General features: G+C 40.9%; 3 protein-coding genes across 7 annotated transcripts in view; 1 reads left to right on the top strand and 2 right to left on the bottom strand.

Annotated features, from left to right (window-relative positions):
* The window catches only part of LOC110189310 (ecdysone receptor), a 44740-nt gene extending 31959 nt beyond the window's left edge, over nucleotides 1-12781 (bottom strand). Inside the window, exons 1-2 of the mRNA XM_020959351.2 lie at nucleotides 11835-12781; nucleotides 2457-3455 (exon numbers count right to left, since the gene is read on the bottom strand). Of these exons, the coding sequence (XP_020815010.1) occupies nucleotides 2457-3156 (700 nt within the window). The 5' untranslated portion in view covers nucleotides 3157-3455; nucleotides 11835-12781. The remainder of the gene's footprint in view (nucleotides 1-2456; nucleotides 3456-11834) is intronic.
* LOC147643595 (uncharacterized) overlaps nucleotides 12469-26090 on the bottom strand; it is a 51601-nt gene continuing 37979 nt past the window's right edge. For all 5 annotated transcript variants that reach the window (XM_086833026.1, XM_086833025.1, XM_086833027.1 and 2 more), the window contains one exon: nucleotides 12469-19817. In XM_086833026.1, coding sequence (XP_086689152.1) covers nucleotides 19792-19817 — 26 coding nt within the window. In that variant the 3' untranslated portion in view covers nucleotides 12469-19791. The remainder of the gene's footprint in view (nucleotides 19818-26090) is intronic.
* On the top strand, nucleotides 22773-24279 carry LOC110189311 (uncharacterized). The gene is made up of 4 exons (XM_086833023.1): nucleotides 22773-23005; nucleotides 23158-23546; nucleotides 23803-24097; nucleotides 24156-24279. Exons 1-4 carry the CDS (start codon nucleotides 22888-22890, stop codon nucleotides 24164-24166), a joined length of 813 nt encoding a protein of 270 aa, XP_086689149.1. The 5' UTR covers nucleotides 22773-22887; the 3' UTR covers nucleotides 24167-24279.

Below are 26090 nucleotides of genomic sequence, written 5' to 3'. Positions count from 1 at the left end.
GCATTGGTGTGAGCGAGTGCAAGTTGAAAAAAGCTGAAAAATATATAAATAAGAAAAACTTGACAACTGGCGTTATCGTTCTGGTTTTATCGTTCGCAAGTACGAGTATTTTGTTTAAGCGCTCTGCCATTGTATAACTGCTTTTCACCTTTATTTCGCTGGCTGCCGTCCTTGAAAATCGGGATTCCATGTTTTGAGCAAATTATGTCATAGAAAGATGTGTATCGCCAAAGCCACCCCAGAGAGTTTGACAAAAGAAATGCAAATAAGCTCGCCGGAATGGAATCGAAGTAAAAACGGACGCACAGAGCAGTTGTGCAAAGAGCACGAACACGAGTTGTTGCTGCTGCAACCAACATCTCTCTTTTCCAGGGAGTAAGGTCATGTGCTTGAGCTTTGGCTGTTACGGAGCACGTGCGCCAGAGCGGGACAGCTGACTCTGCAAGAGCGGGACAGGCCAAACGAAAGAGAGTTCAGTCAGTCCTTGTGGCTTTTTTGATTTTTTTGTTTTCGACTCAAAATAACTGGCCCAGTTGCAGTATGTGACCCATTTTTGAATATTTGGGCGGACCGAGTTCACAGCCAAGGTTGTTTAGGAAGAAGAGGGGTCGGTCCCTGGTTGGTGCACAAAGATAACTGTTTTTAAACAACGATAGCACCGATCGATAGTATCCAAAGTATCGATTGATATTATCGAAACATGCTAAATAGTGATTATGAATCTACTTCTACTCTATCTACTATCTACTATCTACTATCAATCTACTTTTACTCTAAATACTTTTAGATTTTCTATAGAAATATACAGAATTTAAAATAAAATATTACCTTTACTGTTTCAAAATGAATGTCGAAAAGATAATTTCATCTGGTTTCTGATATATACTTTCTGTTTAAGACAAAGTGTTTAAATATATAATTTTAATACAAACAGATTAAATTTATATAGTAACCTAATAATTTTGATAAAAAACATAAATTTCGCAATGTCACCGCTTTATTCCCATTCATCACATAACTATATATAATATGTACATACATATATTTCACATGTGAAAGCGTACCCCAGACTAGCCTTGACCTGCCCCACTTAGGAACAGACCCTGTCCTGGACGGAGACAAAGAGCTCCTTTTGACCCAGACACCAACGACGACGACGCCGACGATGCATCCATCGATTGCAGATACTGGCCTTGAACTCCCCGCACATGTCCTCCCACAATTTAGGTCAGATGCAAATGCTGTCCCGCTGCCGTTGCTCCTGACCCAACCTGACCTGACCTGGTTTCCCCATTTGGCACGAGGTCAGTTCCGTGGCACCGAGCGCAGGCGAGCACGAACCAGGGAAGAGTGACGTCACCACAGCCATGCTGCAGTTGCAACGCCAGCAGGAGGAAGCGAAGAAGAACAGCACAGAACCGAAGAATCGAAGGACCGAGTTCCACCACATTCCCCGCGTACTCCCTTATCCGGCTTCTCGCTGCGGGGAGGCCCTAAATATAGAACGACTTGAGGTAGGTTCGTTGCATCAGCAGCAGCAGCAGCAGCAGCAGCAGCAGGAGCAACAGCCACCAAAAACAGCCCTTTCTTCTGCACATGGCCTGCTGCAGCACACACACACTCACACGCATACACATGGCGGGCACTGTTCCGTGACGCAGCGGCCGCTGATAGTGCCGGACAACAATGCCCTGCCTGTGTGCCAGTGTGCGTGCGGAGAGTGCACTTCCCGGCGAGCCCGCTCGAAGACTCGCTCGCCTCATCGGCAGCAAAGAAGATAGGGGGAATCGCCAGAAATACTCATATACTCGCACCATCAAAAGAGCCTCATAAAATGCACTCGTGTAATAAAATATAATTGGTGAGCTCTGCGTTTCAGATACAGAACATGGGCGTGGCACTCGGAGGGGAAGAATGGATGGAAAACTTGAAATTTGACGGTAGGTCAAGATAAAGTGAGATTTTTAATGCTTTTGTAACTTTTACTCTTAATAATAATAATCTAACTATATTTAAGTCTTTTTTTTTACTTGTAAGAATTTATTTTTAATATATTTACACTTAAATTTTTTGTTATTTAAATATATTTAATTTTAGAGATTTTGGGTTTCTTAAAAATCTTTCTTCTGAATTGTCTAAGATCAGTGATTGATGATCAGGCAATACTTTGATCTATTTAAATTGTTTTTGTGTGAGTAAGATAATGCACAAAAATGGTAAATTATTTTTTGTTATAATGCATACAAAATGTCTGACTTGAAACTCACTGATTTGCGAAAGAGAACTATGATTAACACTGTTCAATAATGGCAAAATACCTCCTTTCTTTGCTTGAATATCAGAAACCTAACACAAAATAATCTTAAGTAATTAAAAAAATAAAAAAAATTAAAATTGGAATGATTTACGTATCCCTATGATTGATCTCATCCTAAGATCAGCACTATAGATCTTACCTGATGAAATGGAATTGGCCGAATCGCTCCGCGGTGTGTGCTGCATTCCCATGCCCATGCCTCCGGCACCCACTCCGCCGCCGACTCCTCCTACTCCCACTCCACCGCTTCCGATGAGGCCATTCGAGTTGCCATTTGAGTGATGGAGCAGGCCCATGCCGGAGAGACCTACGGCGCCTCCGCCGTTCTGCTGCAGATGGAGCGGGGTGGTTGGCGTCGAGGGGGTGGTGGAATTGATGATACCGTGGCCATTCTGCATCTGCTGCTGCATTCCGTTGAGTCCACCGTTGAGCAGCCCGTGGTTGGTTAAAGCCCCCAGATTGGTGGCACCCGGCACATAGTGGCCATTGGAGTTGGAGCCATTGGTGGCCCCGTTCCCATTGCCATTGCCGTTGACCGGAATGATGGTCGTCTGGGCGGGCAGGGTGCTGGAGCAGCCCTGCATGGCCAGCGTTATGACGCTTTGCTGCTGCTGCTGCTGTTGGTGGTTCAGGCCGTTGCCGTTGGAGCTGCCATAAGGACCGGAATCGTTGCCGCAGAGCCACAGGTCCTGGTCACAGTAGTCGTGCGAGTCTAGCGACGAGGGCGACATATTCACGCCTGAGGGCAGGACGAGCCCGTTCGAGGAGGAGGTGACCTCAGAGGAAGACTCCTCCGGCAGGCGCATGAAGCCGCCGTTGTTCGACCAGCGCCGCTTCATCCTCTGGTAGCCGATGGTCGCCGTTTTGGGGCCGTTATCTGAATCACTTGGCGTCGGCTGGGGACAAGCGGCTTGTCCCTGGCAGTTGGTCTGGCTATGGAGAAGGATCTTCTCCTGGTTAAGTCTCCTTAAGGCTGCGTTAAGGAGCTCTGTTGTCTGCACCGAGCTCCTGCTCAACTGGTGCAGTCTGTCGTGGACTCTTTGTGTGTGGTGTCTCTAGTATTTTTTGCGCACTTGCTTGCGCTCAAAATACATTTTCGCCCGAATTCCTGTTCATTCAAGACGCGGAAAAATCAGAGCTGCAATAAAGAGCGGGTACAACCCATAAAGATGAGGCGAAAATGTCCCAGAGAAACCCGTTTAGCGAGGGGTTCCTTCAACATTTTGTGGTCACACTGGAGAACGCGACGGTTCAACGCACCTGGGCGGGGGCAAGCTCATGAAATTTTCATTTCATTTAATTGCAAATTTTCGCTCTACCTTGAACACAACGCCCAGCCCCAGCTATGGCTGAGCGGCTTAGCCCGCGAGAGGTAAGCTGACCCAGCCGAAAGGAATACGTAATTCTTGAATAGATCAACCCGTCCCGCCCGACACATGTTGCGTATCTGAGCGGCGAAATCTCCGGCTCATTTAGCGGGAAGTCTTCTGCACAGATTGCAAACCTTTGATAGGCCATCTTCGGCTGAATTTATGGTCATATGTATATGAGTTGAGTAGACAGCAGAATGGATTACTTCACTTTTCGCCACACTTAATCAGGGGTTTCTATTTTTTGCTCACTCTAACTAGCGATTTATGGCCCTCGCGAATCTGCTTAACTACTTAAATGTCGCCAAAATTGATGGTCTCTTCGAGATGGGTTCTTAAATTTCAACGGAATCTAGATATGTTGTATATTTGTTGGCTAAGGCTTATCTATCATTATTTCAAATAGCGACAACTATTTTATTTTTCACTTCCTCGACCCAACCAATCAATTTTATTTCCCTATTTGCACGCATTCTTCATGTGTGTAACTCTGTTTGAACACTTGTCACACTTATCTAAATGTCTTGGCATTCGTTTCTGTTTACCTCCCCCGTCCTCAGTGTCCGAAGCGGTTTTGTAGCTCAAACAATGTAGATACAACAAGCTGAGACAGGCTGGGGAAATCGATGGAGTAGTAGAGATGGGGGAAAATATTGAGCCGTTCTCTGCGATTCTCAAACAAATGGACTAAGCGCTATAGAGCAGGGATATCCAGGCAATTCATTGACATGTTTTAACTGGTTTTTTGTGGGCAATACGCAGTTACACTATCGGTGGAAGCAGAGGTCTGGCAGAGAAATTAGCAAAACTCGCAAATCTAGAAAGAAATGCTTTACAATAGTGAGAGTAGGTTTGAGATTCCTTAGGATAATTGAGATATAAAGACAGTCGCTAAGGGATATATGTACAAACTATTATCGTTCAATACGAGTAAGAAGATTAAGCATAATATATATTCTTCAAATATTCCGGTTAGAAAATCAATTTCCATTTACAAAGATCTCTCTATTGCGCTTAACAAATTATTCACTGCTATTAAATAGTTGTACTATTTACAATATAACACAAAACGAAACCACCTCAACACCGTGCACCTTTGGTGGAAAGTGGGTAACTACGGTCACTTGATTAGAGAAAGTCAATCAATAAAACAAGTAATTTCTCGGGTATTTATACATCATACTAAATGCAGTCTGAATTAATAGCTCTGACAATCTAAACGAGATTACTCATAGTCTAGGTCAGTAGATTGTTGGATTAGTCGCAATCTCGGGCGCGAGAAGAATTCACATTTCGATTGATTTCGCAATGCAGCGCTCTCGCTATGGGATTGAATCCACGCTTGACTCATTCGGCGACACACAGGTGAATCATTTTTTTGTGTACTGGGCATCGACAGTTTCGAGCTGAGCGAGCAGGTTGCCCCTTTGGCCGTCTCTTTCCCTCCCCCTCGAGCGTTCTACGCTTTTGGCCAAAAGACCGGCACAACAATAATGAGGGGGAAAGAGCCGAGCCGAGTCGATAATAAACCAAAAGTCTGTAACTTTTCGTCTCTTTGTGTGTTATAAAGCGCCAAAAAACTGGTTTTTAGGTCTCCGCTCAGTGAGTGTGAGAGAGCGGGACGGGGCGAGAGCTTAGAACAAAATCGAAAAGAATCACGATCGTGTTGAGCAAGAGTAAGAGGAAGAAGAAGAAGCAGGCAGAGAAGAATCGCCAAGAGAAAGAGATAAAAAATGAAAATAAAAATAAAAAGGGAAGACTAGTCTAAGCTTTCGATAGTGCGGGGTCCAAGGGGGTAGAGTACCGAGCTGAGCCGAGATTTTGGCCCGCATTAAGGAAAAAAACCTGTCGACGTCGAGCACAAAAACAATACAAACAGGTTGTTCTTTGGCGTTTTCGCTTTGTTGTCTACAAAAATATATATTTCTCAAAAAAAAAAGAAAAAAATAACAACAACATCAGAAGAGCAGCGTATTTATCGCATCGGGAATATACTCGTACTATACATACACTCGGAGTACGTATAGTATATAAAAATACATGTGTGCGGGGGGTATATGGGCGAGATGCGCCGCGATATATATGTATAAACGACATTTAAGGCATTTTTATAACTTTGCGTGCCTCTGATGATGTTCTCTGTTGCGTTGCCTCGTTTTTTTTTTATTTTTTGCTCATTTTACTTTTAGCTGCGGTTTCCCTGCCTTTTGTTCTGCTTCTATATAGCACTCGCCGACTGGAGTAGGAAGAGGCGTGCGGAAAAAGAGTCGGAAAGCTGAGGGCAGCGCGCGCAGACTCAGATGACTTGGCCCAGCAGCGTGAAATTACTTGGTACTAGAGGGGGTTACGAATAAGAACAGGAACCAGAAACAAGAACCAGAAAAGCAACAATATGAAAAACAAGAAGAAAACAAAAACAAATTCTTCTTCCAGCTGGAAAATTCGTTACGCCCCGAGTGATGGATGTGCGGAGCTAAGGTACCTAGCACACCTCTATTTTTAGAACACAACATGGAAATTACAACAGTCAACAGGTTGGAAGTTCAGCAAATATCACTTTTTATTCATGGCACTCATGCAGTACACAGGAAAGGAGTCATAGCATCACCAGGCGAGTCGATTTAGGCATCTTTTTCTGTTTGTACGAAGCAAAATATAACACAGACCAGGTAATGTTTTGTATTTGGTGAAAAGTGAATGAATATGTAGTAAATGAAATCAGAATATAACCTTGTGACTTATTAGAAAATTGACTTCTTAATCCATCTCGCTGTAACTTTTCTTTAAGGGGGTAGTTAAGTATCAAATGGTCATTTATATATTATTTTTATGTTTGTTTTGAATTTAGAATTATTTTTAGAACTTGTATTCTTTTCAAATGGTCTTGGTAAAGCTGTAGTTACTTATTTAAGCTGGCCTCCTGGAAATTTTGCTCTAAGGGGTGAGATAAGATCTGAAGATTGGATATGCGCTCAATTAACTTGGATAACCGTCATGAGAAGCTTCACACTACAGTCGTTCAATGCAATGCATTTCCAAAACAATGTAATTGGAAGTTGCAAGGGAAAAATTAAGAGATCAATATGGCATATTTTAAAGCTAAACTAAAGTATATTCTATACATATTTCATTCTAAAATAGTTGGTTACTCAGTGAAATTCTTGAAGTATACACTGCATAGGGCTAAATGAGAGTTCCCACTTGCGGCTTCCAAAATAAGGAATATTTCGAAATTCCTTTGATTGAAGACTCAACCCCTTTTGACCCCAAATACCTGGTTGACCCTTGAATGTTTTCAGGAGTATAAAAGTATGTCAATGACTGGCACGCGACAACCGATTGTCGGGACTTCAGTCCATTCCTTGCTTCCTTCTGGCCCAAACGACATCCTCCAAATGCAATAAGCTATATTAACTAAGCGACAACGCCAGCAATTGGTGCACACGCCATAGGAATCGGTGGGCCGTTCCTCCTGCCTCTTGTCGAGCGAAAACAATTAAATATCCGCTGCCGGCTTGTCCAGTTGGTTTCATAATAGGCCCACAGCACACACACAAATCCCCATCAGAGCTCTGTTCCCCAACACGAAAACGAGTACGCACACTCCTGCAAGCGGATCCTTTTAATTTCCTGCTGTTATTTTCCTACACGTAGAGCCAAGCGCCGCGTGATTTCCATTTGCCTAGGAGTCCATCCGAAGGCGGTAGGAGAGAACATATGTGACACATTCCCATAAACCCCTCCCTGGGCGGCAGAGTAGTCCCAATGATAATGGGTTCGGGTGCCCACCCTCAAAGGCTTCAACTAATGTACCGAGAAAGAAAAATAGAAAAATGCCGCAGAGAAGCGAGCCAAGGGCCAGAAGAGGAAAACGTACTCTTTCCCTAATGAGGGTCATCCGGATATAGCCTTGCAGTTTGTTTTAGATATAATGAAAGGAGAATATGCAAGACACAACCTAAATAGAATAAATCTGTAACATCAAAGTTCAATATCTGTCTAGACTTGTGCTTAATAATCAATAATTTCATATAGACTTCTAGCATCAAACCGGGTAAAAATCATTTTGAAGGTTCCGTAACTCTTTAGTTTCCTAACATGTGTCTTACCCCAATGTTGTTCGATGTTGAATCTGACCTCCTTTTAATCCTTGTCTTTTTTGTAAGATTGATTTCGGAGTAAACAAATGTACGAAGAAGGCCCAGAAATCGGCGTCTCAAGAGTGCCCAAAACAACACAAAATATACATATACACAGGTGTATATGTGATAAATACACACAAATACATATATATGGGGGCAAACCCGCTGACAAGTTAACGGTTTCCCCTCATACTACCAATCACAACAACATTTAACCCAAAACTGGTTGCGCTTTACTTTCCGCGAATTCAGTTTGGTTTATGGCTGACTTTATGTTGTTGGTGGCTGTTCGCTTTTAGAGTTTGCTGATTTGGTTAAACACGAGAAATGGTGCCATTCAATTGACACATTTTCAATATTTGGCATAAGACAAAACCAAAGTAAACAGGCCGAGTTCGTATTTCTGCTTGAGCAAGTAAATCACTGAAGAAAATGACGACTTTTGGTCTGAAACAGGTCCTAAATCCTAATGGAGATGTTCATAATCCCAATAACTGAAACATGGAACCTACATTTTCTATAAAAGCCCCATCAACTTTGTTTCATCAATATCCCTCCAGCTGCTCCAATTTCCAGGCAGATCTATTCCACATGCCGGATCTCCCAGAGTTCCCTAAGAATAATTTACATGTTCATCAGGCCAAAGTCTTTGCGCACAAAATCAATTAGCAATAAAAAGCATAGAAACTTTTAATGCCATGGGCCGAAAAAGATTTATGAGATTTTCGGTGGTGGTCAATTTTCGGCTTTTCCAAAGCACTTTAACCGCAACTGTGTGACAGGGCACGCGTCCCAATTTATTGCCAGGCAAAAAACAAGTATGGATGCTCGACTATGAGATACCCGGTATTAAACTAAAGTTCAACAAATCAAATAAACTAAGTGCTTAGAGCTACAGCTCTTGTAGTTTTTAAGATCAAGACAGGAAACTCTTAGTCTAAAGAGATATCTTTAAGATACTAAACCGCATGCAGCCTTGGAGCGCCAAGCAGCTATCAATAAATATTTAGAAGCAAGGGGAAGAAACATCAAGCAAGGCGTCACAGCTGGCCCAAAGTCTATGACAACTGGTTGAGGCTGACTTGGCCCGGCTCAACAAAAAATGCGCTTCAATCATTTCCTTTTCCGGTTAAGCGGCGTCTCTCTCTCTCCTCCCATTCTTTGCCGCCGCCAATTTGCATTTGAAATCGATAATTTTATTTGCATATGTGGATCTGACTGATTGCCTGACCTTTTCGGCAGCCAAGAAGTCACATTAGAGTCAACACGCAATGACGAGCATTTGGCCAAAGCGATGATCAAGAAAGTCTGCGAAAACACCCCTTAAAACAATACTAGACGACCTTGATCTGTTTTCAATCTGGTTTTTGTATTGCACACCTTTGCGAATTGATAGATTCAAGGTATGAAAATCTAAGATATATCAATAGAACTTAATTTGATAGGATATTTTTAACATTTTTAACTGTGGAACTACATGTCAATGTTAGTCTAATTGAAAATATAAAAACAATAGACTTACTTCCAATAAAACCCTGAATGTATTGTAATTTTTCAGGCATTTAATTACTTTTTTAAAAACAGTCAAGACAAAGGTCATTACCATATAAGTTGAACACACCTCTGGTCCCAGAGTGCCAAGTTCGTCTGAAGAAAAAGTTGTTCGAGTCTTGAACTTGGCTTGCCCGTGTCTATTACGAATCTTTTCGCATTGCTCGGCTAATCAACAACAACAACAACCACACAATTGTAGCATCCACAAGGAAAATTGTGGAAAGTCATGGAAAATCTTCGTCATCGTCATCGGCGGTTGTTTGCGAAAGTGTTGACAGCTCGCTCGACTTTGTTGTTGGCCACTTTTTGCGATTGCTTTTGCTCTTGCTTTTGCGGCATGTGAAAGTCTGTGAAGGCGGGTGGCAAGGGGGAAAACCCGTTGCAAGCCTCACTATACTACTATGTATATGTATATATATGGCAGTCTTCTGCTAATTGCTAAAACACACATCTTGGTCGAACGGGAGCCCGGGGGCAGGTGGGCAGGAAACGCTTCTAGGAGCGTCTGACAAGATAAGGCAGCCATGAAATGCAGCCGCGCACAATGCACATTTCACAGGGGGAACAGGGGGTGGTGCTGCAGATGGCCCTGTCCTGACCCACTGGTCTGCGCCCAGTCGCAGCCGGGGTTACATTGAACCCGCGTTGGTTCACCTGTTGGATGTCAGCTCGCGCGGGGTGGCACATTACACCTGGCCAGCGCAGATACGTAACTAACGAAAAGTGAGCTTGGGAGTTAAGTTACAATTTCGTATAGATTCCAGGACAGGATAACTTCCCACGATGACAAAATCTTATTCGCTATCCTATATTAAATCTGAACTCGGCACACACTATTCATAAGCTGTGGTATAGCTTGGAAAAAGTCACCGAAAAGCGACATAAACAACATCCGAGTGTCGTATAATGATATAAAGTCGCCCATTAAGCCCAGAACCTCGAACCGCGAGTGCAGCGACTCAGGCGAGCCAGAGAACTCGGAATTCCCGACGTGGTAGCCGGCTTGGGTCGCAAAAACCCTCGGCCACATGTTTGGTCGTACATGTGTCTATATATTTGCATAAAATCGCATTAAAATTTGCCATTTTGCCAACTTTAATGTACCATAAAACACAAACAACAGCGGCAACGAGACGATGACGATGACGGCGACGATGGCGACGCCATAGGAAACAAGTAACTTTTTTGTGTTGTTTGCTTAGTGTCCAGAAAGTGTAGCAAAAGAGAAATAACGAATAATTTAATGTGCAAAAGGCGGTAGAAGAGAAAGAGCCAAGAAGCCGAAACCTTAACCAGTCCCCAGTCCAGGAAATGGGGACAAGGGGTGGCAGGGCCGGCGGGTGGGCAAATTAATTGTGGGAGAGTCTAACTAATGTGGGGACTTTTCTTTTGAGCCGAAGCCAGAAACCAAGCAGCGCTGTTACCTAATGCCTCATTAGGCGCCTGAAATTAGGCTACGATAGAACTGGATCCCAAGCTCATTCAAGGGCTCACTTTATAAGGTTAAATATGTCATAGTTCCAATGGATTGGTATACCAAACTTAAGTGAAATTAACAAACTTTTTAGCAAACCTGAAAAGCCTGTAAACCGCATCTTCACAAATAATGTAGGATACATGATTATTATAAACTAGTTAGACCCAAAACATATTCCTAATTTCAATATTAAAGGGATTCCATTTCTGTTACCATCGCAATTCACATCCGAAATTAATTTCCCCAAACTCGATTCGAATTAACTGAATTCCGTCAAATTTGTTCTCGAATATATATACTTTACGCACTTGACAAATGGAAATTGTTTACACCAAATTGAACCTCATCAAGGGAATGTTTGTGTAAATCAGGGTAAATCAGCTGCCCCAATACGAATGCCATCAATGCCCACTTGACTATCAATATGCTGGCGAATTTATGGATATCCAACGCAATTACGCAGTCAAGTGCTTTGCCTAGGATCCGATCCATATACATGAGATACAGATACCGCACGCATATTTATTTATTTATGTTTTTACGCAGGCGAGTTTTACAATTTTCAGCGTTCAGTCTTTAATTGGCCTGGCCCGCCCGCCTGCGTGCCTGTCAGTTGGCATGACAATAATGAATGTATTACCAATCGAACATGTGTATCTCCCTGGGACATCGTATATCGCCCGAATCTATGTACCAGCGGATATGCTGTGTGTATCTTGGCATTGAAAGAGCCGCACACATTAATGTACATAGTTTTCTTTTCGTTTCGGCTGGATGTGAAATGGAAATGAACATGTTTTCCCTCACACGAGGTGACAAGTGAGTCAAGACGAGAAGGAAAACACATTAGGGTCGAGGGAAATGGTTACGAAAATGCCTTTAACAAAAATGTTATGTCCAAAGACGCGAACTTGTTGCTCAGTTGACCACAAAATGTTGCTATCGGGAAGTCGAGTTTTGCCCCGCGCACTCACCATATGCATCAATATAGTGCGCCAGTTCTGCTACTAATCCACAAGTATCCATGGGCCACAATCCTCTCCAGCGGGGGTTAAATCCCAGGTATAATAAATATATATATTTTATTATGTGTATGAAAATATCCTTTCACTTTAACCGTGTGTAACCGTCACTATTAATTTATCCGTAACTGTATGCGGGGATCTCGGGCACAAATCCCTCGTATATTCACGCACTCACGCACTGGCGAATAGTTACTGTCCTCGGGCTGCGTACCGCTCCTGGATGCTCCAGGACAGCGGGTAGCGGGGGCGTTCCACAGACGGCGGCTAGACAAATGTCTGCGCCGCTGCTGCGCTGCTGACGTCGCCGCTTTGTTGACGTTTGATTCCGAGCCGTGCCTTCTCCGATTCTCTCGCTTTCACCGAATTTCATTCAAATTTCTGGGATTCTCAGATACTACTGGGAAGTCCACGATTTGCACTGTGCAGCGGCTATATAATATCTGTACAAATATGAATATACGCTCTCGATTTGAGTTATTTAAAGCACTATTTCCTCTTATTTCTCTTATTTATTTCTGGTTCAGCTACAATGCATTTTGCACTTTATTTCGATTTCGATTTCTGACGACGAATTGCACTTGTTGTTTCTGTGTGGGGTTGTATTGGGGTATCATTGATTGGTATTATTTCGGATATTTTTCCAACGATTTTGTATAAATATACGCGCTTTTAAACATTATATTTCTTTTGTTTTTTTTTTTTTTTGGGGGGGGGGGAAACCGTTCTGGTAGACTTTGTATCTTGTATCTTGTATCTGGTGTTTTGTATTTTGTATCTTTCAACCGATGCGGGACTGAGGCGAACGGACGCGATCGGGCGACGAGCGTGCGAGCGAACAACCGTTAGCAGCAAAGTCCAAACAAATACTTTAAACGAAACGAGCGAAACGAGCAAAATATTAAACGTGAAATTCTCGCAGCATTTACACCACTACCAAGTCGTCGGCGTCGCGAGCGAACTCACCACACTCGCTCTGCACTCTCACACCACGCCAGCGGGCGAGAGAGAGCAAGTCAAAGTTGAAAGCGGAATCAGCGCTAAAGTTAAATGTGAGGCGCAGACAGCGCATACTCACGCACGCACACATACGCCGCGGCGGCACACTGAGCGAGCGGCTTGAATGAAAATGCCGATGCAATCGTGAGATTCTCTTTGTCCGCTCTCCACACGTCACGTCATCTGTGTATCTGTGTCTGTGCACGGTTGTATCTGTGTGCGTGAGAGCGCCCAAATGTTCGGTGTGTGCGTGCGAGTGCCATCATCGCTTTCCTTTGCCTTCCTCTCGCCTCTTTGCCCCTTTCTTCATTCCTCGCTTTCCGTTTTCTGTTTTCTTCACTTATTTGTTGTGTTTTTTCGTTGATTTCTCGCCGTTGCTACTTTCGGGTGCACAAGTGCAAATTCACACGTACATTCGAAATGCTAGCACAGTGGGCCGAAAGTGATGAAAAGGGAAATATATCTGAACAGTAGGAAAGGTGGACAAATGATTCGTTCCGCTTTTTATAAGGGGTTATCGTCAGAATTCATACTCAATGAGGTTATATACAAACACTAACGAAATATAAAATAATAATAATATAATAATATTTTAAAAATAAAAATATTTAATGATTTTGTTCATGAATTGAACATGTTTACAAATAAATTCCTATTAGAATATTCAGAATATATCGATATGTTATCATGTCTAAATATTATAACCATTCATAATAAAAAAAAAAAAAATGGGTTTATTATTCTGTGAAACTAAATGTTACTATTTTGAGTGTGTGTTTATGATCAAAATTTTAGTTTTTCAACCAAAATTGCACTGTAAGCCGCAACGAAAACTGATTTCTGTACTAAACTAATACCTAAGATGAAATCATATCATATCTGAATGAGTAATAGATGAAAGATTGAGGAGTGCAATCCCAAATTTACTCACTACCAAGGAAGCCCCAATAAGGGTATCATAATCAAATAAGAATTTTTCAACAACGCGTTGTTGAGGCGTAATTGATGGAAAGCCAGCAGTAAGATCGATAGTGCAAACAGAAAATATTGTAAGCAACGTATTTACGTATCTATGAAAAGTACGTAACGTATAGATTGCACATTTGAAATACATTGTGGTTAAAAAGTAACAGCCCCGCGAATCGAGATCCTCAGATACAGATACAGATACGCACACACCGCTGCAGATAATTGTGCTCCCCCTTGGCTCCACTCCCCTGCCCATCGCCACCTGACTCACTGCAGTGTGTGTCTGTGTGTTTGGTGTGCCTATGTGTGCTCCGTGTTTGACGCTGGGCAAGTTCAAGTGTAGAATGCAATAGAGAACCGCACTGAGCAGAGAAAGAGTGAACGATAGAGAGCGAAAGAGATAGAGCGTGGACCGACACAGAGAGAGGGAGAATCAGAGAGAGTTGCTCTCCTTCTCTCTATCTCTCTTTACGCATACGCATTGAAAAGCCGGCAAAAGGCAAGGGCAATAGTGCAGGGGTGTGCGTTTGATGTGGGTGGAGGGTGTGGTGGGGGTGGGAGCTGTGGTGAATTTCGCTGTTGGGGTTGGCTAGACACATTGAACCACAAAAGTTCAAGATGAAAACACAAAATATCAACAGTGACAGCTGAGTAGAGGGAAGGCTGTGGAAGGGGGTGGCTATAGCCCATTATTTCTCTCTCTCTCTCTCTCTTGTAGTTTCTCTATTTGATGTGCCGTTTTGGGGGATGGGGGGATACCAATACAAACACAGCTGCCTCTGTTTTGCTCTCTCCGTCTCCATCTCTCCTTCATCCTGCTGCCTCCTGCTGCCTCCTGCCTTTCCACGTCCCTGTCCCTGTCCCCTTGGCCGACTGCCAAACGATTCTCAGTTCAGTAGTACACTGGAGCAGGCGTTCAGAGTGTGAGTGCAACATGTATCTGACTTCTTTGGGGTATGTGAGTGTGTGTGTGGGTCGTTTATCTGTGCGCGTGAGAGAGTTTGTCTAGCCGCGGGTAGTGGGGACTGGGGTGGCAGGGCAGGGGAGTCATGTGCATGGCGTTTGTTGGGGTAGTTCGCCGGCGAATGAAAGAAGCAGAATGTAGAAAATAGAAATAGTTGGATGACATATAGTGGAAACATGCCAGTGAGCCACAGAGCACGTTAAATACCCTACTCTACAAAATAAATTATACGTGTTGAAACAAGGAAAACAGCTAATTGCTCTGTTTGTAGAATGAGTCACTCTCTTGTTTACTTTTAAATTTTACAGTTGAAATATTTAAGAAAGAGACTCTAGATCGAAACTAGACCTATCCCAAGTACACACAAAGATCTTGGCGACTATACATACATTAAGTCCGTTAGTCCATTAGTTTCTAGGAGTGTTTGCCTCAGTTTTCACTTATCTAGATGGAACTTTACCAATATATTCTCTTTTTGTTGGAAAAGCAGACCTTATAGAACGACTCCCCTGCAAATTGCAAGTGTATATAACCTTCCTTTTCGATAAGTAAACTTTCTTTCTTGTTGAATATGATAACATGAAATTCTTAAAATAAACAAAGTTAATTACCTTCCCATCACTTATTTCTCGAACCTATTCCAGTTGGACAATCGGATAGGATAAATTTCTCCAAATCCAATTTGAATTCGTTTACTCTAGGTCGGAACTAGTTCAATCTAATCCAACTTATCCCATGGGATAACAACTCTTAAGCCGAAGCCAACAGTTGTTGCAGCCCACAGATACATTATGTATCTGTGCACCGCTCTCCGCCACCCGCCATCTGGTGTGCGGCTCGCGTGTCTGTGTGCACTTGGAGTCTCGAGAGCGAGATAGCTGCTGCTGGCTAGTAAAAAGGCAATAACAAAGGAGAAAAACTTGTCTACATGCCTGTCGTACAAGCTGCAAAATTTATGCGAAGACACACAAATCCACTGAACGAGAGACCGACAGCGCGCTGGCGTTGCCAGTGTGTTTGCTCTTGTTTTTCTTTTTCCTTTTGTTTTTGTTGTCTTGTCCATAGACAGGCCGCAGCAATCTGCTCCACAACACTCTGCACCGCATCGGCATCGGGTGCACCCCCGCGGCACTGTCCCTGCACCTTGTGGATGCATAGAGACGCCGCCACAAGTACACAGGGACAAAAGATGGAAAGTTTCGACTGAAACGTGAAGGGAAACTAGCTTTAGTAAACCAAAGTTTCTATGCCTTTGTTATGATATGTTTATGTTGGCTTAAAAATAATAACGGTTTGCATTTTTTCTTATTATGTTCTTATTCATTTTACTATCATTCCTATGACAGATATACGGTCTAGTTAATTTTTCATAATTAAGACCTTGATGTAAATTACCATATATCAGACTAGAGAAATATAATATAAAAAATTAATAGTAATCATTAGAATACCAAAATTTCATATATCAATCATATGAAATATTATTTTCTACCCCCCTAATTCCTGTTAAATATATATATATATATATATATGTTTTAATTTCGGCTTAAATATGTATCCTTTTAAATTCATCCACAATTGTGAACCGGGTTTCTCTCAGTCGATCACACTTTTCTACTTGTCTTTGTCTTAGGTATTATTCGTACTGTTTTCACAAAGGAAAGAATGCTATTTGAAACCTTTTCTCAAAATAATTGAAACTAGATTTCCTATTCCAGATCCACTCGGCTGTTTACGCTAGCATTTCTTCTAGCATGCAAATCATGAAAACTTCAACCTTAAATTGTAATACATTGTACTATTTAAAAACAAAAAACAACCATTTTGGAATTATAATTAATATATAAATTCCTGTTTTTCCTTTTTTTCTGTGCACGAACATATTAAAAAATTGTTGGGTTTTCTTTTGCTAGTCTGGTTTGCCTTGTTTGGCGTGGTTCGCTTCGGATCGGTTCGGTTCGGGTTGCCTTTTGGTATGATTTGACTTTGAATCGGGTGTCACAAAGAGACAGAGACAGGGACAGAGAGATACAGGGCTAGAAAGAGGCAGAGCAGAGTTGGCAAAGTCAGGTTTAATGCCGTTCAGTGGTGCGGCGACGTCTTGCAGTTGAGGTAGTCAAAGCCAAGAGGCAAATATACAGCGTTTATGGGAGGTGCAATTCAAGAAATAAATACAAACTAAAAATTAAATTCAGGTGCTTTTCATGGAATTGTACAGCTTTAGATTCGGTGAGATTTTCTGGAATTTCTGGGTCACTTTGGACTTGAGATTTCTCTATTCAAGGTCTTCATGAAATTCCGCGCATAAACGGAGTATTAGATAGCGTAAAGAGGACAAGGGAGAATCGGGCAGTCGGGCGGTTGGGAAGTTGGACTGTTGGGCGAACGACGACATCAAAAGTGGGCTGAGGCCGCTCGTGGGCAAAAAGGAACACAAGGCGCAAGACACCGCGCGACTGTGGGCAAATAGTCAAACGTCGGTGGTTGTTTGCCGATAAGCGTCTTTGAATGGGTAAAATGGGAAGTAGTCGGCGGATCGAAGTAGAGGGAGTTGGCCGGCCGGAGCTGGCCGGCCAGAGCATTTGCTGTACATATTGCCAGCCGCATGGCATTGTCGTAAATGGGTGCTGAAAAACAATCGTGCCCAGGCACAGTGGGCCCGATCGCCTAAACACACATGCAAAAGAAAAAAAATTTGTTTTCAATATAAATTTTCTTCTGGTCTTTCCCAAGAACCTTTTGGTTAAATTCCTTAAATCAGATATCATTAACAAGTTTACGAAAATATATTTAAGACAACAAAGCTATAATTAAAAAAACAAATACTCGATACGATAATTTTATACACTACCTGCAATACAAAGAACATTCCCCGAAAAGTTTTATTCAGTTTTATTTTAAAATTAATATACTACTTTGCGTAAAAATTATATTTTATATAATTTATATTTTATATAACTTATATTTCTGTAGAAAAAGAAATGTCGAAAACTAAAATATACAGGAATCTTTGCTAAAATTAAGGAAAGTAGTTTTATCCTCCCTGTCAAAATATTTTGTCCAAATAAAATGAGTAATACGACTTATCGTGCGCTATCGTATTAATGTAGAAAAATAAAAGCTCATTTCTAAATGCAGAAAAAATCAAAAGTTACAGCCATTTTTTGCGGTTTTGAGATCCAACACATTCCTGAGGGTGCGCTCTACAGCACAATTATACAGCAATAATCGACCATTAACAGCACTGTTAACAGCACTATGCTATACTCTTTAGGATGGTACACAATCAATTGATAATATTATCTGGTGACTATCCTTTCTAATAGAAACCGACCCTAAATGAATAAATAAAATCATATTCTAACAAGAAAGGAAGCTTCCCGAAGCACGCCGAAATTTATATATCCTTGCAGATAGAACTTCGATGACTAGGAACCCATACATACATATTTATGTAAGAAAACAATGAAGTAATACCTGCTTTCAATTCATTCACATATACATATTATATTTGCAGTTTTACATTCACAGATTTGCATTTCCACAACTAACGATCGTTAACGATCGATTTTCATAAAATTTGGCACAAAATTTAAGATTGATATAAAATGGCTATATCTCAATTTTGATGAAAATCTTATCTAAAATCTGAAAATTTTATAATTTTTAAATAAATTAATTTCTCGATCGTTCCTATGGGAGCTTTATGATATAAAAGTCCGATTTTGATCATATTTGTAAAATATATTAAAAACAAGAAAGGAAACTAACTTCGGCACGCCGAAGTTTATATACCCTTGCAGATAAAACTTCTATAAATAAAAAACCATACAATACAAATTATATATCTTTGTGTTAAAAAACAATGAAGTAATACCTGCTTTCATTTCATTCACCTATACATATTATATTTGCAGTTTTACATTCACTGATTTGCATTTTTCCTCCACATCAAACGATCGTTTGTATGGCACCTATATGATATAGTCGTCCGATTTTCATGAAATTTACCAAAAAATTTAAGACTTAAATTTAATGCCTATACCTAAAATTTGATGAAAATCAGTTGAAAAGTGAAAAGGTTATAAATTTAATTGTATTAATTTCTCGATCGTTCCTATGGGAGCTATATGATATAGTAGTCCGATTTTCATACAATTTTATGCAAAATTGTAGAGTATAGTAAAATGGCTATATCTCAAATTTGATCCAATTCTATTGAAAACTGAAAAAGTTAAAAATTTTTTTTTTAAAATTTTCCGATCATTCCTATGGCAGCTATATGATATAGTCGTCCGATCCGGCCCGTTCCGACATATATACGAGTGAGAGTATATAGAAGGCTAACTACAAAGTTTCATTCAGATAGCTTCAAAACTGAGAGACTAGTTTGCGTAGAATCGGACAGACGGACAGACGGACAGAAGGACAGACGGACAGACGGACATGGCTATATCGACTCTGCTGTTGATCCTGATCAAGAATATATATACTTTATATAGTCGGAGGTGCCTCCTTCACTGCGTTGGAAACTTCTGACTGAAATTATAATACCCTGCAAGGGTATAATAATATGGATAACACTAGAAGTCAGATACTTTACAATGTGTCGATTTAAACAAAAAAGGATGATAATGAACTTATGTAGGTATGTATATTCAATTAGTTATCTGTAAAAAAAAATGTTCTTAATGCACTTTTTACTTATTATCCCGACCCATTTAGACTCTAAAATTTAGAGGGATTTCCTTTTTACTGCCTACATTATCTTCAATTCCTGTGCTTGCATTCAGTTTACTTTAATTTATTTTATGTTCTGTCTCTGCGTATTGCTTATCTTGTTTTTTTTTTGCATTTAAATAGCTTGTTATCAGCGTAATTTTATTTTAAGGAAATATTTTTATTGCTGAGACTCAGAGAATGTTATTTAAGAAGTTTGGTTTTTACTTTTACCTGAAAGCGAAGACAATGTGCACTTTAACTGATATGCTTTGTGAACTCACCTGCAAAGAAACAATGAGGAAGACAAAACCATTAATTATCATAGATATAACGAAAATAATAATTTATATATATTAAGTCTTCTCTCTTTATCAATTCTATTGGAGGTCAGCCCGAATTTCATTGATCAACTCTATTCATTGACGACAAATTAGCAACAATTCTCGACCCAACTTACCGCTTAACACATTTATGTAACACTTTTGTCTCTCGTTCTCTCGATTTTCTATAACTATATTTTTCCCGCTTTTCATTAAGTGCGGAAACACCTTGACTGAGTTTCACGCTTGTCAAGCGTGCAATTTCCATAACCTGAACAAGTGTCTGAGTTGGAGTTATTTGCATTTTGGCATAAAGGAATGATTGGGAGTCGAACTCTACAGAAATGAGATATTTCTCAGGCTTCACTTATTCAAAGCCTGGGCAGTGGGAAGCTCTGAGTAGAGCATAAAATCTTTATTATTTGCTTGTGCGACTTGACACAAGGCATATAGAAATGAATGCGAAATGCAAATTGAATTTGAAAATTGCGAACCGACACTTGACGGGCTGTCTACGAAAATAAAAAGTTAAATAAAATGTATAATGTTAAAAAACCACGAAAACACCAGTCAGTGGCGTAGTGGGGGGGGGGTAAACTTGACATTGTTGCGAATATATATTTATTTCATGACACCTCCCCCTTTGGTAATTCTTGTCACAGAGGCTTCTGTGATTGTCCGGGGTCAGACTGCCAGAAAGTTTAGCGACAAATACAAATGCTGCAAGTGAATTGAAATTTAGTTCTGTCTGGCATTTAATTAAAATAATTCACTGAAGTCATTCAGAGTCCGTGAGCATAAACAAGAATGCTAATATCAAACCATAAAATCCATACTGATACCCAATCTAATACTTAATAGATATTCATAAAATCATTAAGAGCATGCAAGTTAATATTTCTCGCTGTGTTCTGCATGCGATTAGCATAATATTTTGTGATTTATGCTGACATGCGTGACATTATTTCATTAGGAGTGACAATTTGAGGCATTGCTGGCATTAGCAGACCCAGAAATAAGTGTGCTCTCCGTTCTGGCATCCTCCGGGGTGTTTGGCATAAATGCCGAGCGTAATGCCAACTGACAGGCGGCGGTCCCATCGATTGCATACTAAGCAGCGCCTGGTGGGGGCGTGGCCTTGTCGCGCCAGTTATCGATAACGATTTCCTGCCCAGTTAAATGGAAACGCAATACGGAAAGCGTAGGAACTCATCGGCTATCAGAGGGCGGGGACCGAACACTTGTTGCTTACACTTTCCCGGTCCTTCTGGCTGTAAGTGAGGGGCGTGTAAGTGGTGTAAGTGCAACACGCGCTTCTGATTTTATTTTTATGTTTATTTTTATTTTTTGTTGCCACTGACGCTGACGCTGACAGGGCTGACCGATGAAAAGCTTTTGGTTACAGAAATAGCAACGCACTTGCCACAGCCCCGACCAAGAACACAAACACCCATCCCCCTCCCCCCGCCGAACTATGTAGTCGTGCAGGCAACGCGTGTAAATTATTTTTAAATTGCACATATTTAATCAAGTGTGAAGTCTGCTGCGTTGCTGTCCCAGCTCTTGTGTATGCATGTCAAACAATTAATTAGTGCAGAATTCTCTCACTGTTTTTGTTTTGCGTATTTTCAGTTAGCTTTGCCCTGAACTTGGGTCTCTCTTTTCGAATTAGATTCATTATTATTTATCGCTCGGATTTAAAGCATTTTTTGCATGACTCCATGCTATAAAATGGCAGCGATTTCTGCAATTCCCGGGAACTGTCACCAGCCGCGAAATTAGGCGGCGCAGATGTTGCCTTTGCACTCTTAAAAGCATGCACACACTCGTGGGTATATTCACATATGTATGTATGAATAATATGAACACACGCCTACCGCCAAGTTCATTGAACGAGCCGCGACGCAGTTTGCTGCGGCTCTTACTCATTTCGGTTGCTCGCTAAACGCCGAGTTTTACCTAATTAAGTCAACGCAGTGGGAAAGCCCCCAGAGCCGACACAACAGCCACTGACCCTCGCCCCTTCCGATATCTGGCTACCGAAAATTATTATAACAAACGAAACAGAAGAATTCTGTTTTTTTTTCAAGACCACTGAGGTGATACCCTTGCTAATTCTCGGAAAGCGTATATCTAATGAACTGTAGTACCAAACATATGTAATTATAAAGATGCGTAACGCCTTTAGGGTTTGTTGAAATTTAATTTGAAAGAGACAATGAGCTCGGTTTTTTACTCAGTCACTCTTAGGTACGACACACAATTATATTTTTGGTATTATAGTATTATAAACAATATAACGAACAAGATGCGTAACGCCATAAGGTTTAGTCAAGTTCTCTCGAATAATGAGAGGATAAAAAGAGAATTAGAGAGCGAGAACGCGCTGCTCTCATGAATGCAAACGACATACAGTATTATCTTTGGTAATAACTATTATAATACTAATGTATTAATGACACTATAAAATTTACCTTGTTCGGTTTGTAGTAAGTGTACTAAAAATACAATAGATTTACACGACAGCTTTTGCTTATCGCGATAAAAACGATCAATCAATGCGTATACCCTTTATGAAAGTGTAGACTCCCTTCTAAAATCCACAAGCTGATTAAAATACAATTACTAACTAAATAAAGTATAATTTCATAGACATAGACAGGCCACTTAATGAAATTATCTCGAATAAATAACGAAATTGAGGAGGAGGGCCCTAATAGCGTGATATGTCTGACAACCAATCTGAATGAGATTTGAGGCAACGTGAATTCAATTTGTGAGTGGATTAAAATTGGATGTGGTTTAGACATAAAAAAATAAATAAATTACACAAAACCAAAAACCTATTAAATTTGCTTTCTAAATATAGTTTTAGAAGGTGGAAATAGGTATCTGGGGAAATATTAACAGTTCGAGCAGATATGTCAAAGACTTAGTAGGCTTTGCCACAATCCAAATACCTTCCAAGCTAACCAATATAGAAAATGCTTCAAAATTTGTAGACTTTTTCAGTCCCTGTTTTTAGCCCAATATGGAGGAGACTACCGCTGACCAGCTGATAGACGGAGCCCTGGCCACTTTTCTCTCCCTGTTCACCTGGATGTGTATCCAGCTGATGGGCCTCATCGAAAGACGGATTAAAAACTTGCGTAAGTGGCTTAATCTAAACAGGCTGCGAAAGCACTTTCATGGAATACCTGCTTCTCGTTCAAATTCAAACGTGATCACACCGTCACTCTCACAAGCAAACTCGAATAAAACAACACGAGAATTTTAATCATGAATAACCTAACCCTGGCAGGAATGCTCTGGGACAGCACCTCGAAGATCGAGCTGCTGGGATACAACAGGGAGCACGAAAATGGTAGCTGCAACCGCACCTTCGACTTGTATCTGCACTTCCTGTGGATCTTTGCCGGCATCTACGCCCTGTCTAAGCTGACCCAACTCCTGGAGCTCTACCTGGGCCAGCGGCTGATCCCCCAGCAGAGCTGCTGTGACGTCCGCGAGATGAGCTGCGAGTGGGAGCAGACCCTGATGCTGTACGAGCAGGACAAACGCCAGCTGGAGGCACAGGTGCAATCCTGGCGCGAAAAGAACCTCAATCTCGAGCAGACGATCAAAGAGCTGCGCGACTCCAATATCCACTTTCTCAGCGAGAACTTTATGCGCACCGTGATGCAGGAACAGGTTTGTGCAAACATAAAACATGTCACAAGATTAGGATCAGATTGATATTTATTTTATTTGAATTCGAATCCTTTTATTGTCCATACGACGTGACATTTCAGCGACAAGATCATGATCAGCTTATAAATAGATCGATAGATCGATAGACACCATAAACTGCTTTAAATTGATCATTATCTTTAAATCTAACCTAATACAGCATTTTAAGCCTAAAAAGATCTTTGACTTGGATTTGATATAATATTTTTTTGTGCAGAAAAGTCAGCCAGCTCCGTCCAACATCTATATCAACAATAGCCACTTCCACCTCACACGTCAGGTCTTTGTGAGCGAGGGCCAGAAGGGCGGCAACGACAAGCTCCGTAATACCGGCGGAGATGATTTCTACGATGCGGACACCCCCGAGAACGGTCGGAATATCTGGATGCAGTACCTGAAGATGCGCAAATGCTATATGGGCCCGATCGCCGATCCTAGCTTGACAGCTCCCAACAGCTCCGAGGAGTTGCTGCCCATCGTTATGACCACCGAGCAGTTGGCCAAGTTGCAGGGTAAGTTGTTGTTAGCCTACCCAAGCGGTGATCTGTGACAACGTTGCTCTCATTCCAGGCATGATCTAGTTTACTTTTCAGTTGAATGCATTTCAAAAAACGTTGTTACAATCAAATCCGAAAAACTCCATACAAAAATAAATCAAATTTGGTTAATAAAAAGATTTTACCATCTTTAAAAATTCAAGCCATGTTTACTAAAAGGACACAGAAATAAAAATAGTATTTAGTATTAATCAACGCATAATGTATGATTTATAAATATATTTATTTTCAACCCATTGGGGTTTTGATATCCTATTGAAAAGGGAATTGCACTGTTGGCTGTGTCACTTCATGATCAATCTAAGCCAAGGACTTTTTAATAATAAGACACATAACAACACATTTGATTTGCCATTGCAACGAAAATCGAACTGTTCCTTAAAAAATAAACCAAATTTGAAAAATCTTAAAATAGCATATGTACACTGATCAAGTTAATGCGTAAGCAGATAGTTTTCCTCTGGTTTTTAAACAACATTTGATGGGAGCCTGCAAGCAGCTTAGGAGTCCGTACAAAAAAATCGAAAAATCAAAAGTTCATATGGCGTAACTCATCTTGTTGTTATTGGGTCTTCAGTTGAGTCACGTTATTTTTTATTCTAAACGTATAAATCATTTTCGAATCTTAATGTAGTTTATCTAAAATATTTCATGATCCCTATATTTTAAACGGAAACGTCAACTAGCCACATCAGTTGATTTATTTTAATTCATTTCTGTTTCGAATTCAATTTCCGATAAGTGCTTTCACCCAAAAGCCAAATCGTTTCTATTTGCTTAGCCGGAGAAACCTCCCCTGACCATGTGGCGAAAAGTAAGGGAAATAAAGACAAAATGTGCCTCGATTCGCTCCAACTGGGACTGCAAAGACGATGACTTATCAAGGCAGAATTTAGCGATTGCTTTCTTCGTCGTTCTCCTGCCACTTTCCCGCTCTCCCCACTCTCGTTTTTTATTTTCTTTGCCATGGGGTCAGTGGCAGTTATCGTTGCAATTTTGTAATCAGTTGAAGGCTCAAGGTTAAATGCGCGGCCACAGTGGAACCACGTTAGCGGGACTGGGTTCTAGTCGCCTGTCCCATCCCCTTCCCTGATTTTCCGCCCCTCTGCTATTTCCGCTGTCTGCATTTGTTTGCACACTTCGATGTTCGCCATATTCTGTACATTTGTTCGAGTGTACCGTTTCTGTTGATTTATATTTGATTGTTTTCTTCTCTTTTTGCGGCTACTTTGTGGGTCATTTGCCCGTCTGGCTCATAAATTGCTATATATTATACTATATTATATACGCGTTTGCATGTGCACGCTTGGAACTTGTTTTGTTTTGTATTTGCGATTGTCACTTTGTTGATTTAGATTTATTGCCGCTTTTTAAATGCAATTTTTATTGTATTTCTGGATCATTTGTGTGCCCAGAATTGGGGCTTCTCCTTCTCCTAACTCTCCCCATCTGGAAATATTGTATATGATAATGACGCTGATGAAGTCTACATCGATTAGCAGCGATTGGTGTAGGGGAGAAGTGAGTCGGTGATGAAGTCACTGAACGATTTCAAGAATTCAGTATTTGGATTTACGGTTTATATTATTAATAACAAATAATAATTTAAACCTGATTTATACTGAACACAATGAAACAATGAGTACACAAATAAAAGTGTACTTAAATAGAAGTGACAAATGTGTTGTATTATATTTCTCTGCAGTAACTTCATGTCTCCCGCAGTTCTCCTAATAGGGTCAGGGTCTCGTAACACTGCCAACGTCAATGGAACACCCGCATTCTGACCCGCTTTTGGCTCACTTAGCCACAGCATTTACACACTGTGTGCGCACTTCCCATCCGTTTAGGCCAAGCTAACAGGACAAAACAGAGATGACGCATTTCTTAAGAAAGCGTACTATTATGCCACACCATCTACGCAAATGAGAGTCGTAAGTTTGGTATT

Source organism: Drosophila serrata, unplaced genomic scaffold (assembly GCF_035046125.1).
Source record: "Drosophila serrata isolate PLE 108 unplaced genomic scaffold, ASM3504612v1 contig_267, whole genome shotgun sequence".
In the NCBI taxonomy this organism is placed as follows: Eukaryota; Metazoa; Arthropoda; class Insecta; order Diptera; family Drosophilidae; genus Drosophila; species Drosophila serrata.
Note: the sequence above shows the minus strand (reverse complement) of the source record. Positions and strands in the feature narration are given on the sequence as shown.

What these genes read in the sequence shown, in the direction of transcription:
- LOC110189311 (XM_086833023.1), top strand. Translation starts at nt 22,888, where the DNA reads ATGGAGGAGACTACCGCTGACCAGCTGATAGACGGAGCCCTGGCCACT. An exon ending in AAGACGGATTAAAAACTTGC is followed by an intron (nt 23,006 to 23,157) that starts GTAAGTGGCTTA and finishes TAACCCTGGCAG; the next exon opens with GAATGCTCTGGGACAGCACC. An exon ending in GCACCGTGATGCAGGAACAG is followed by an intron (nt 23,547 to 23,802) that starts GTTTGTGCAAAC and finishes TTTTTTGTGCAG; the next exon opens with AAAAGTCAGCCAGCTCCGTC.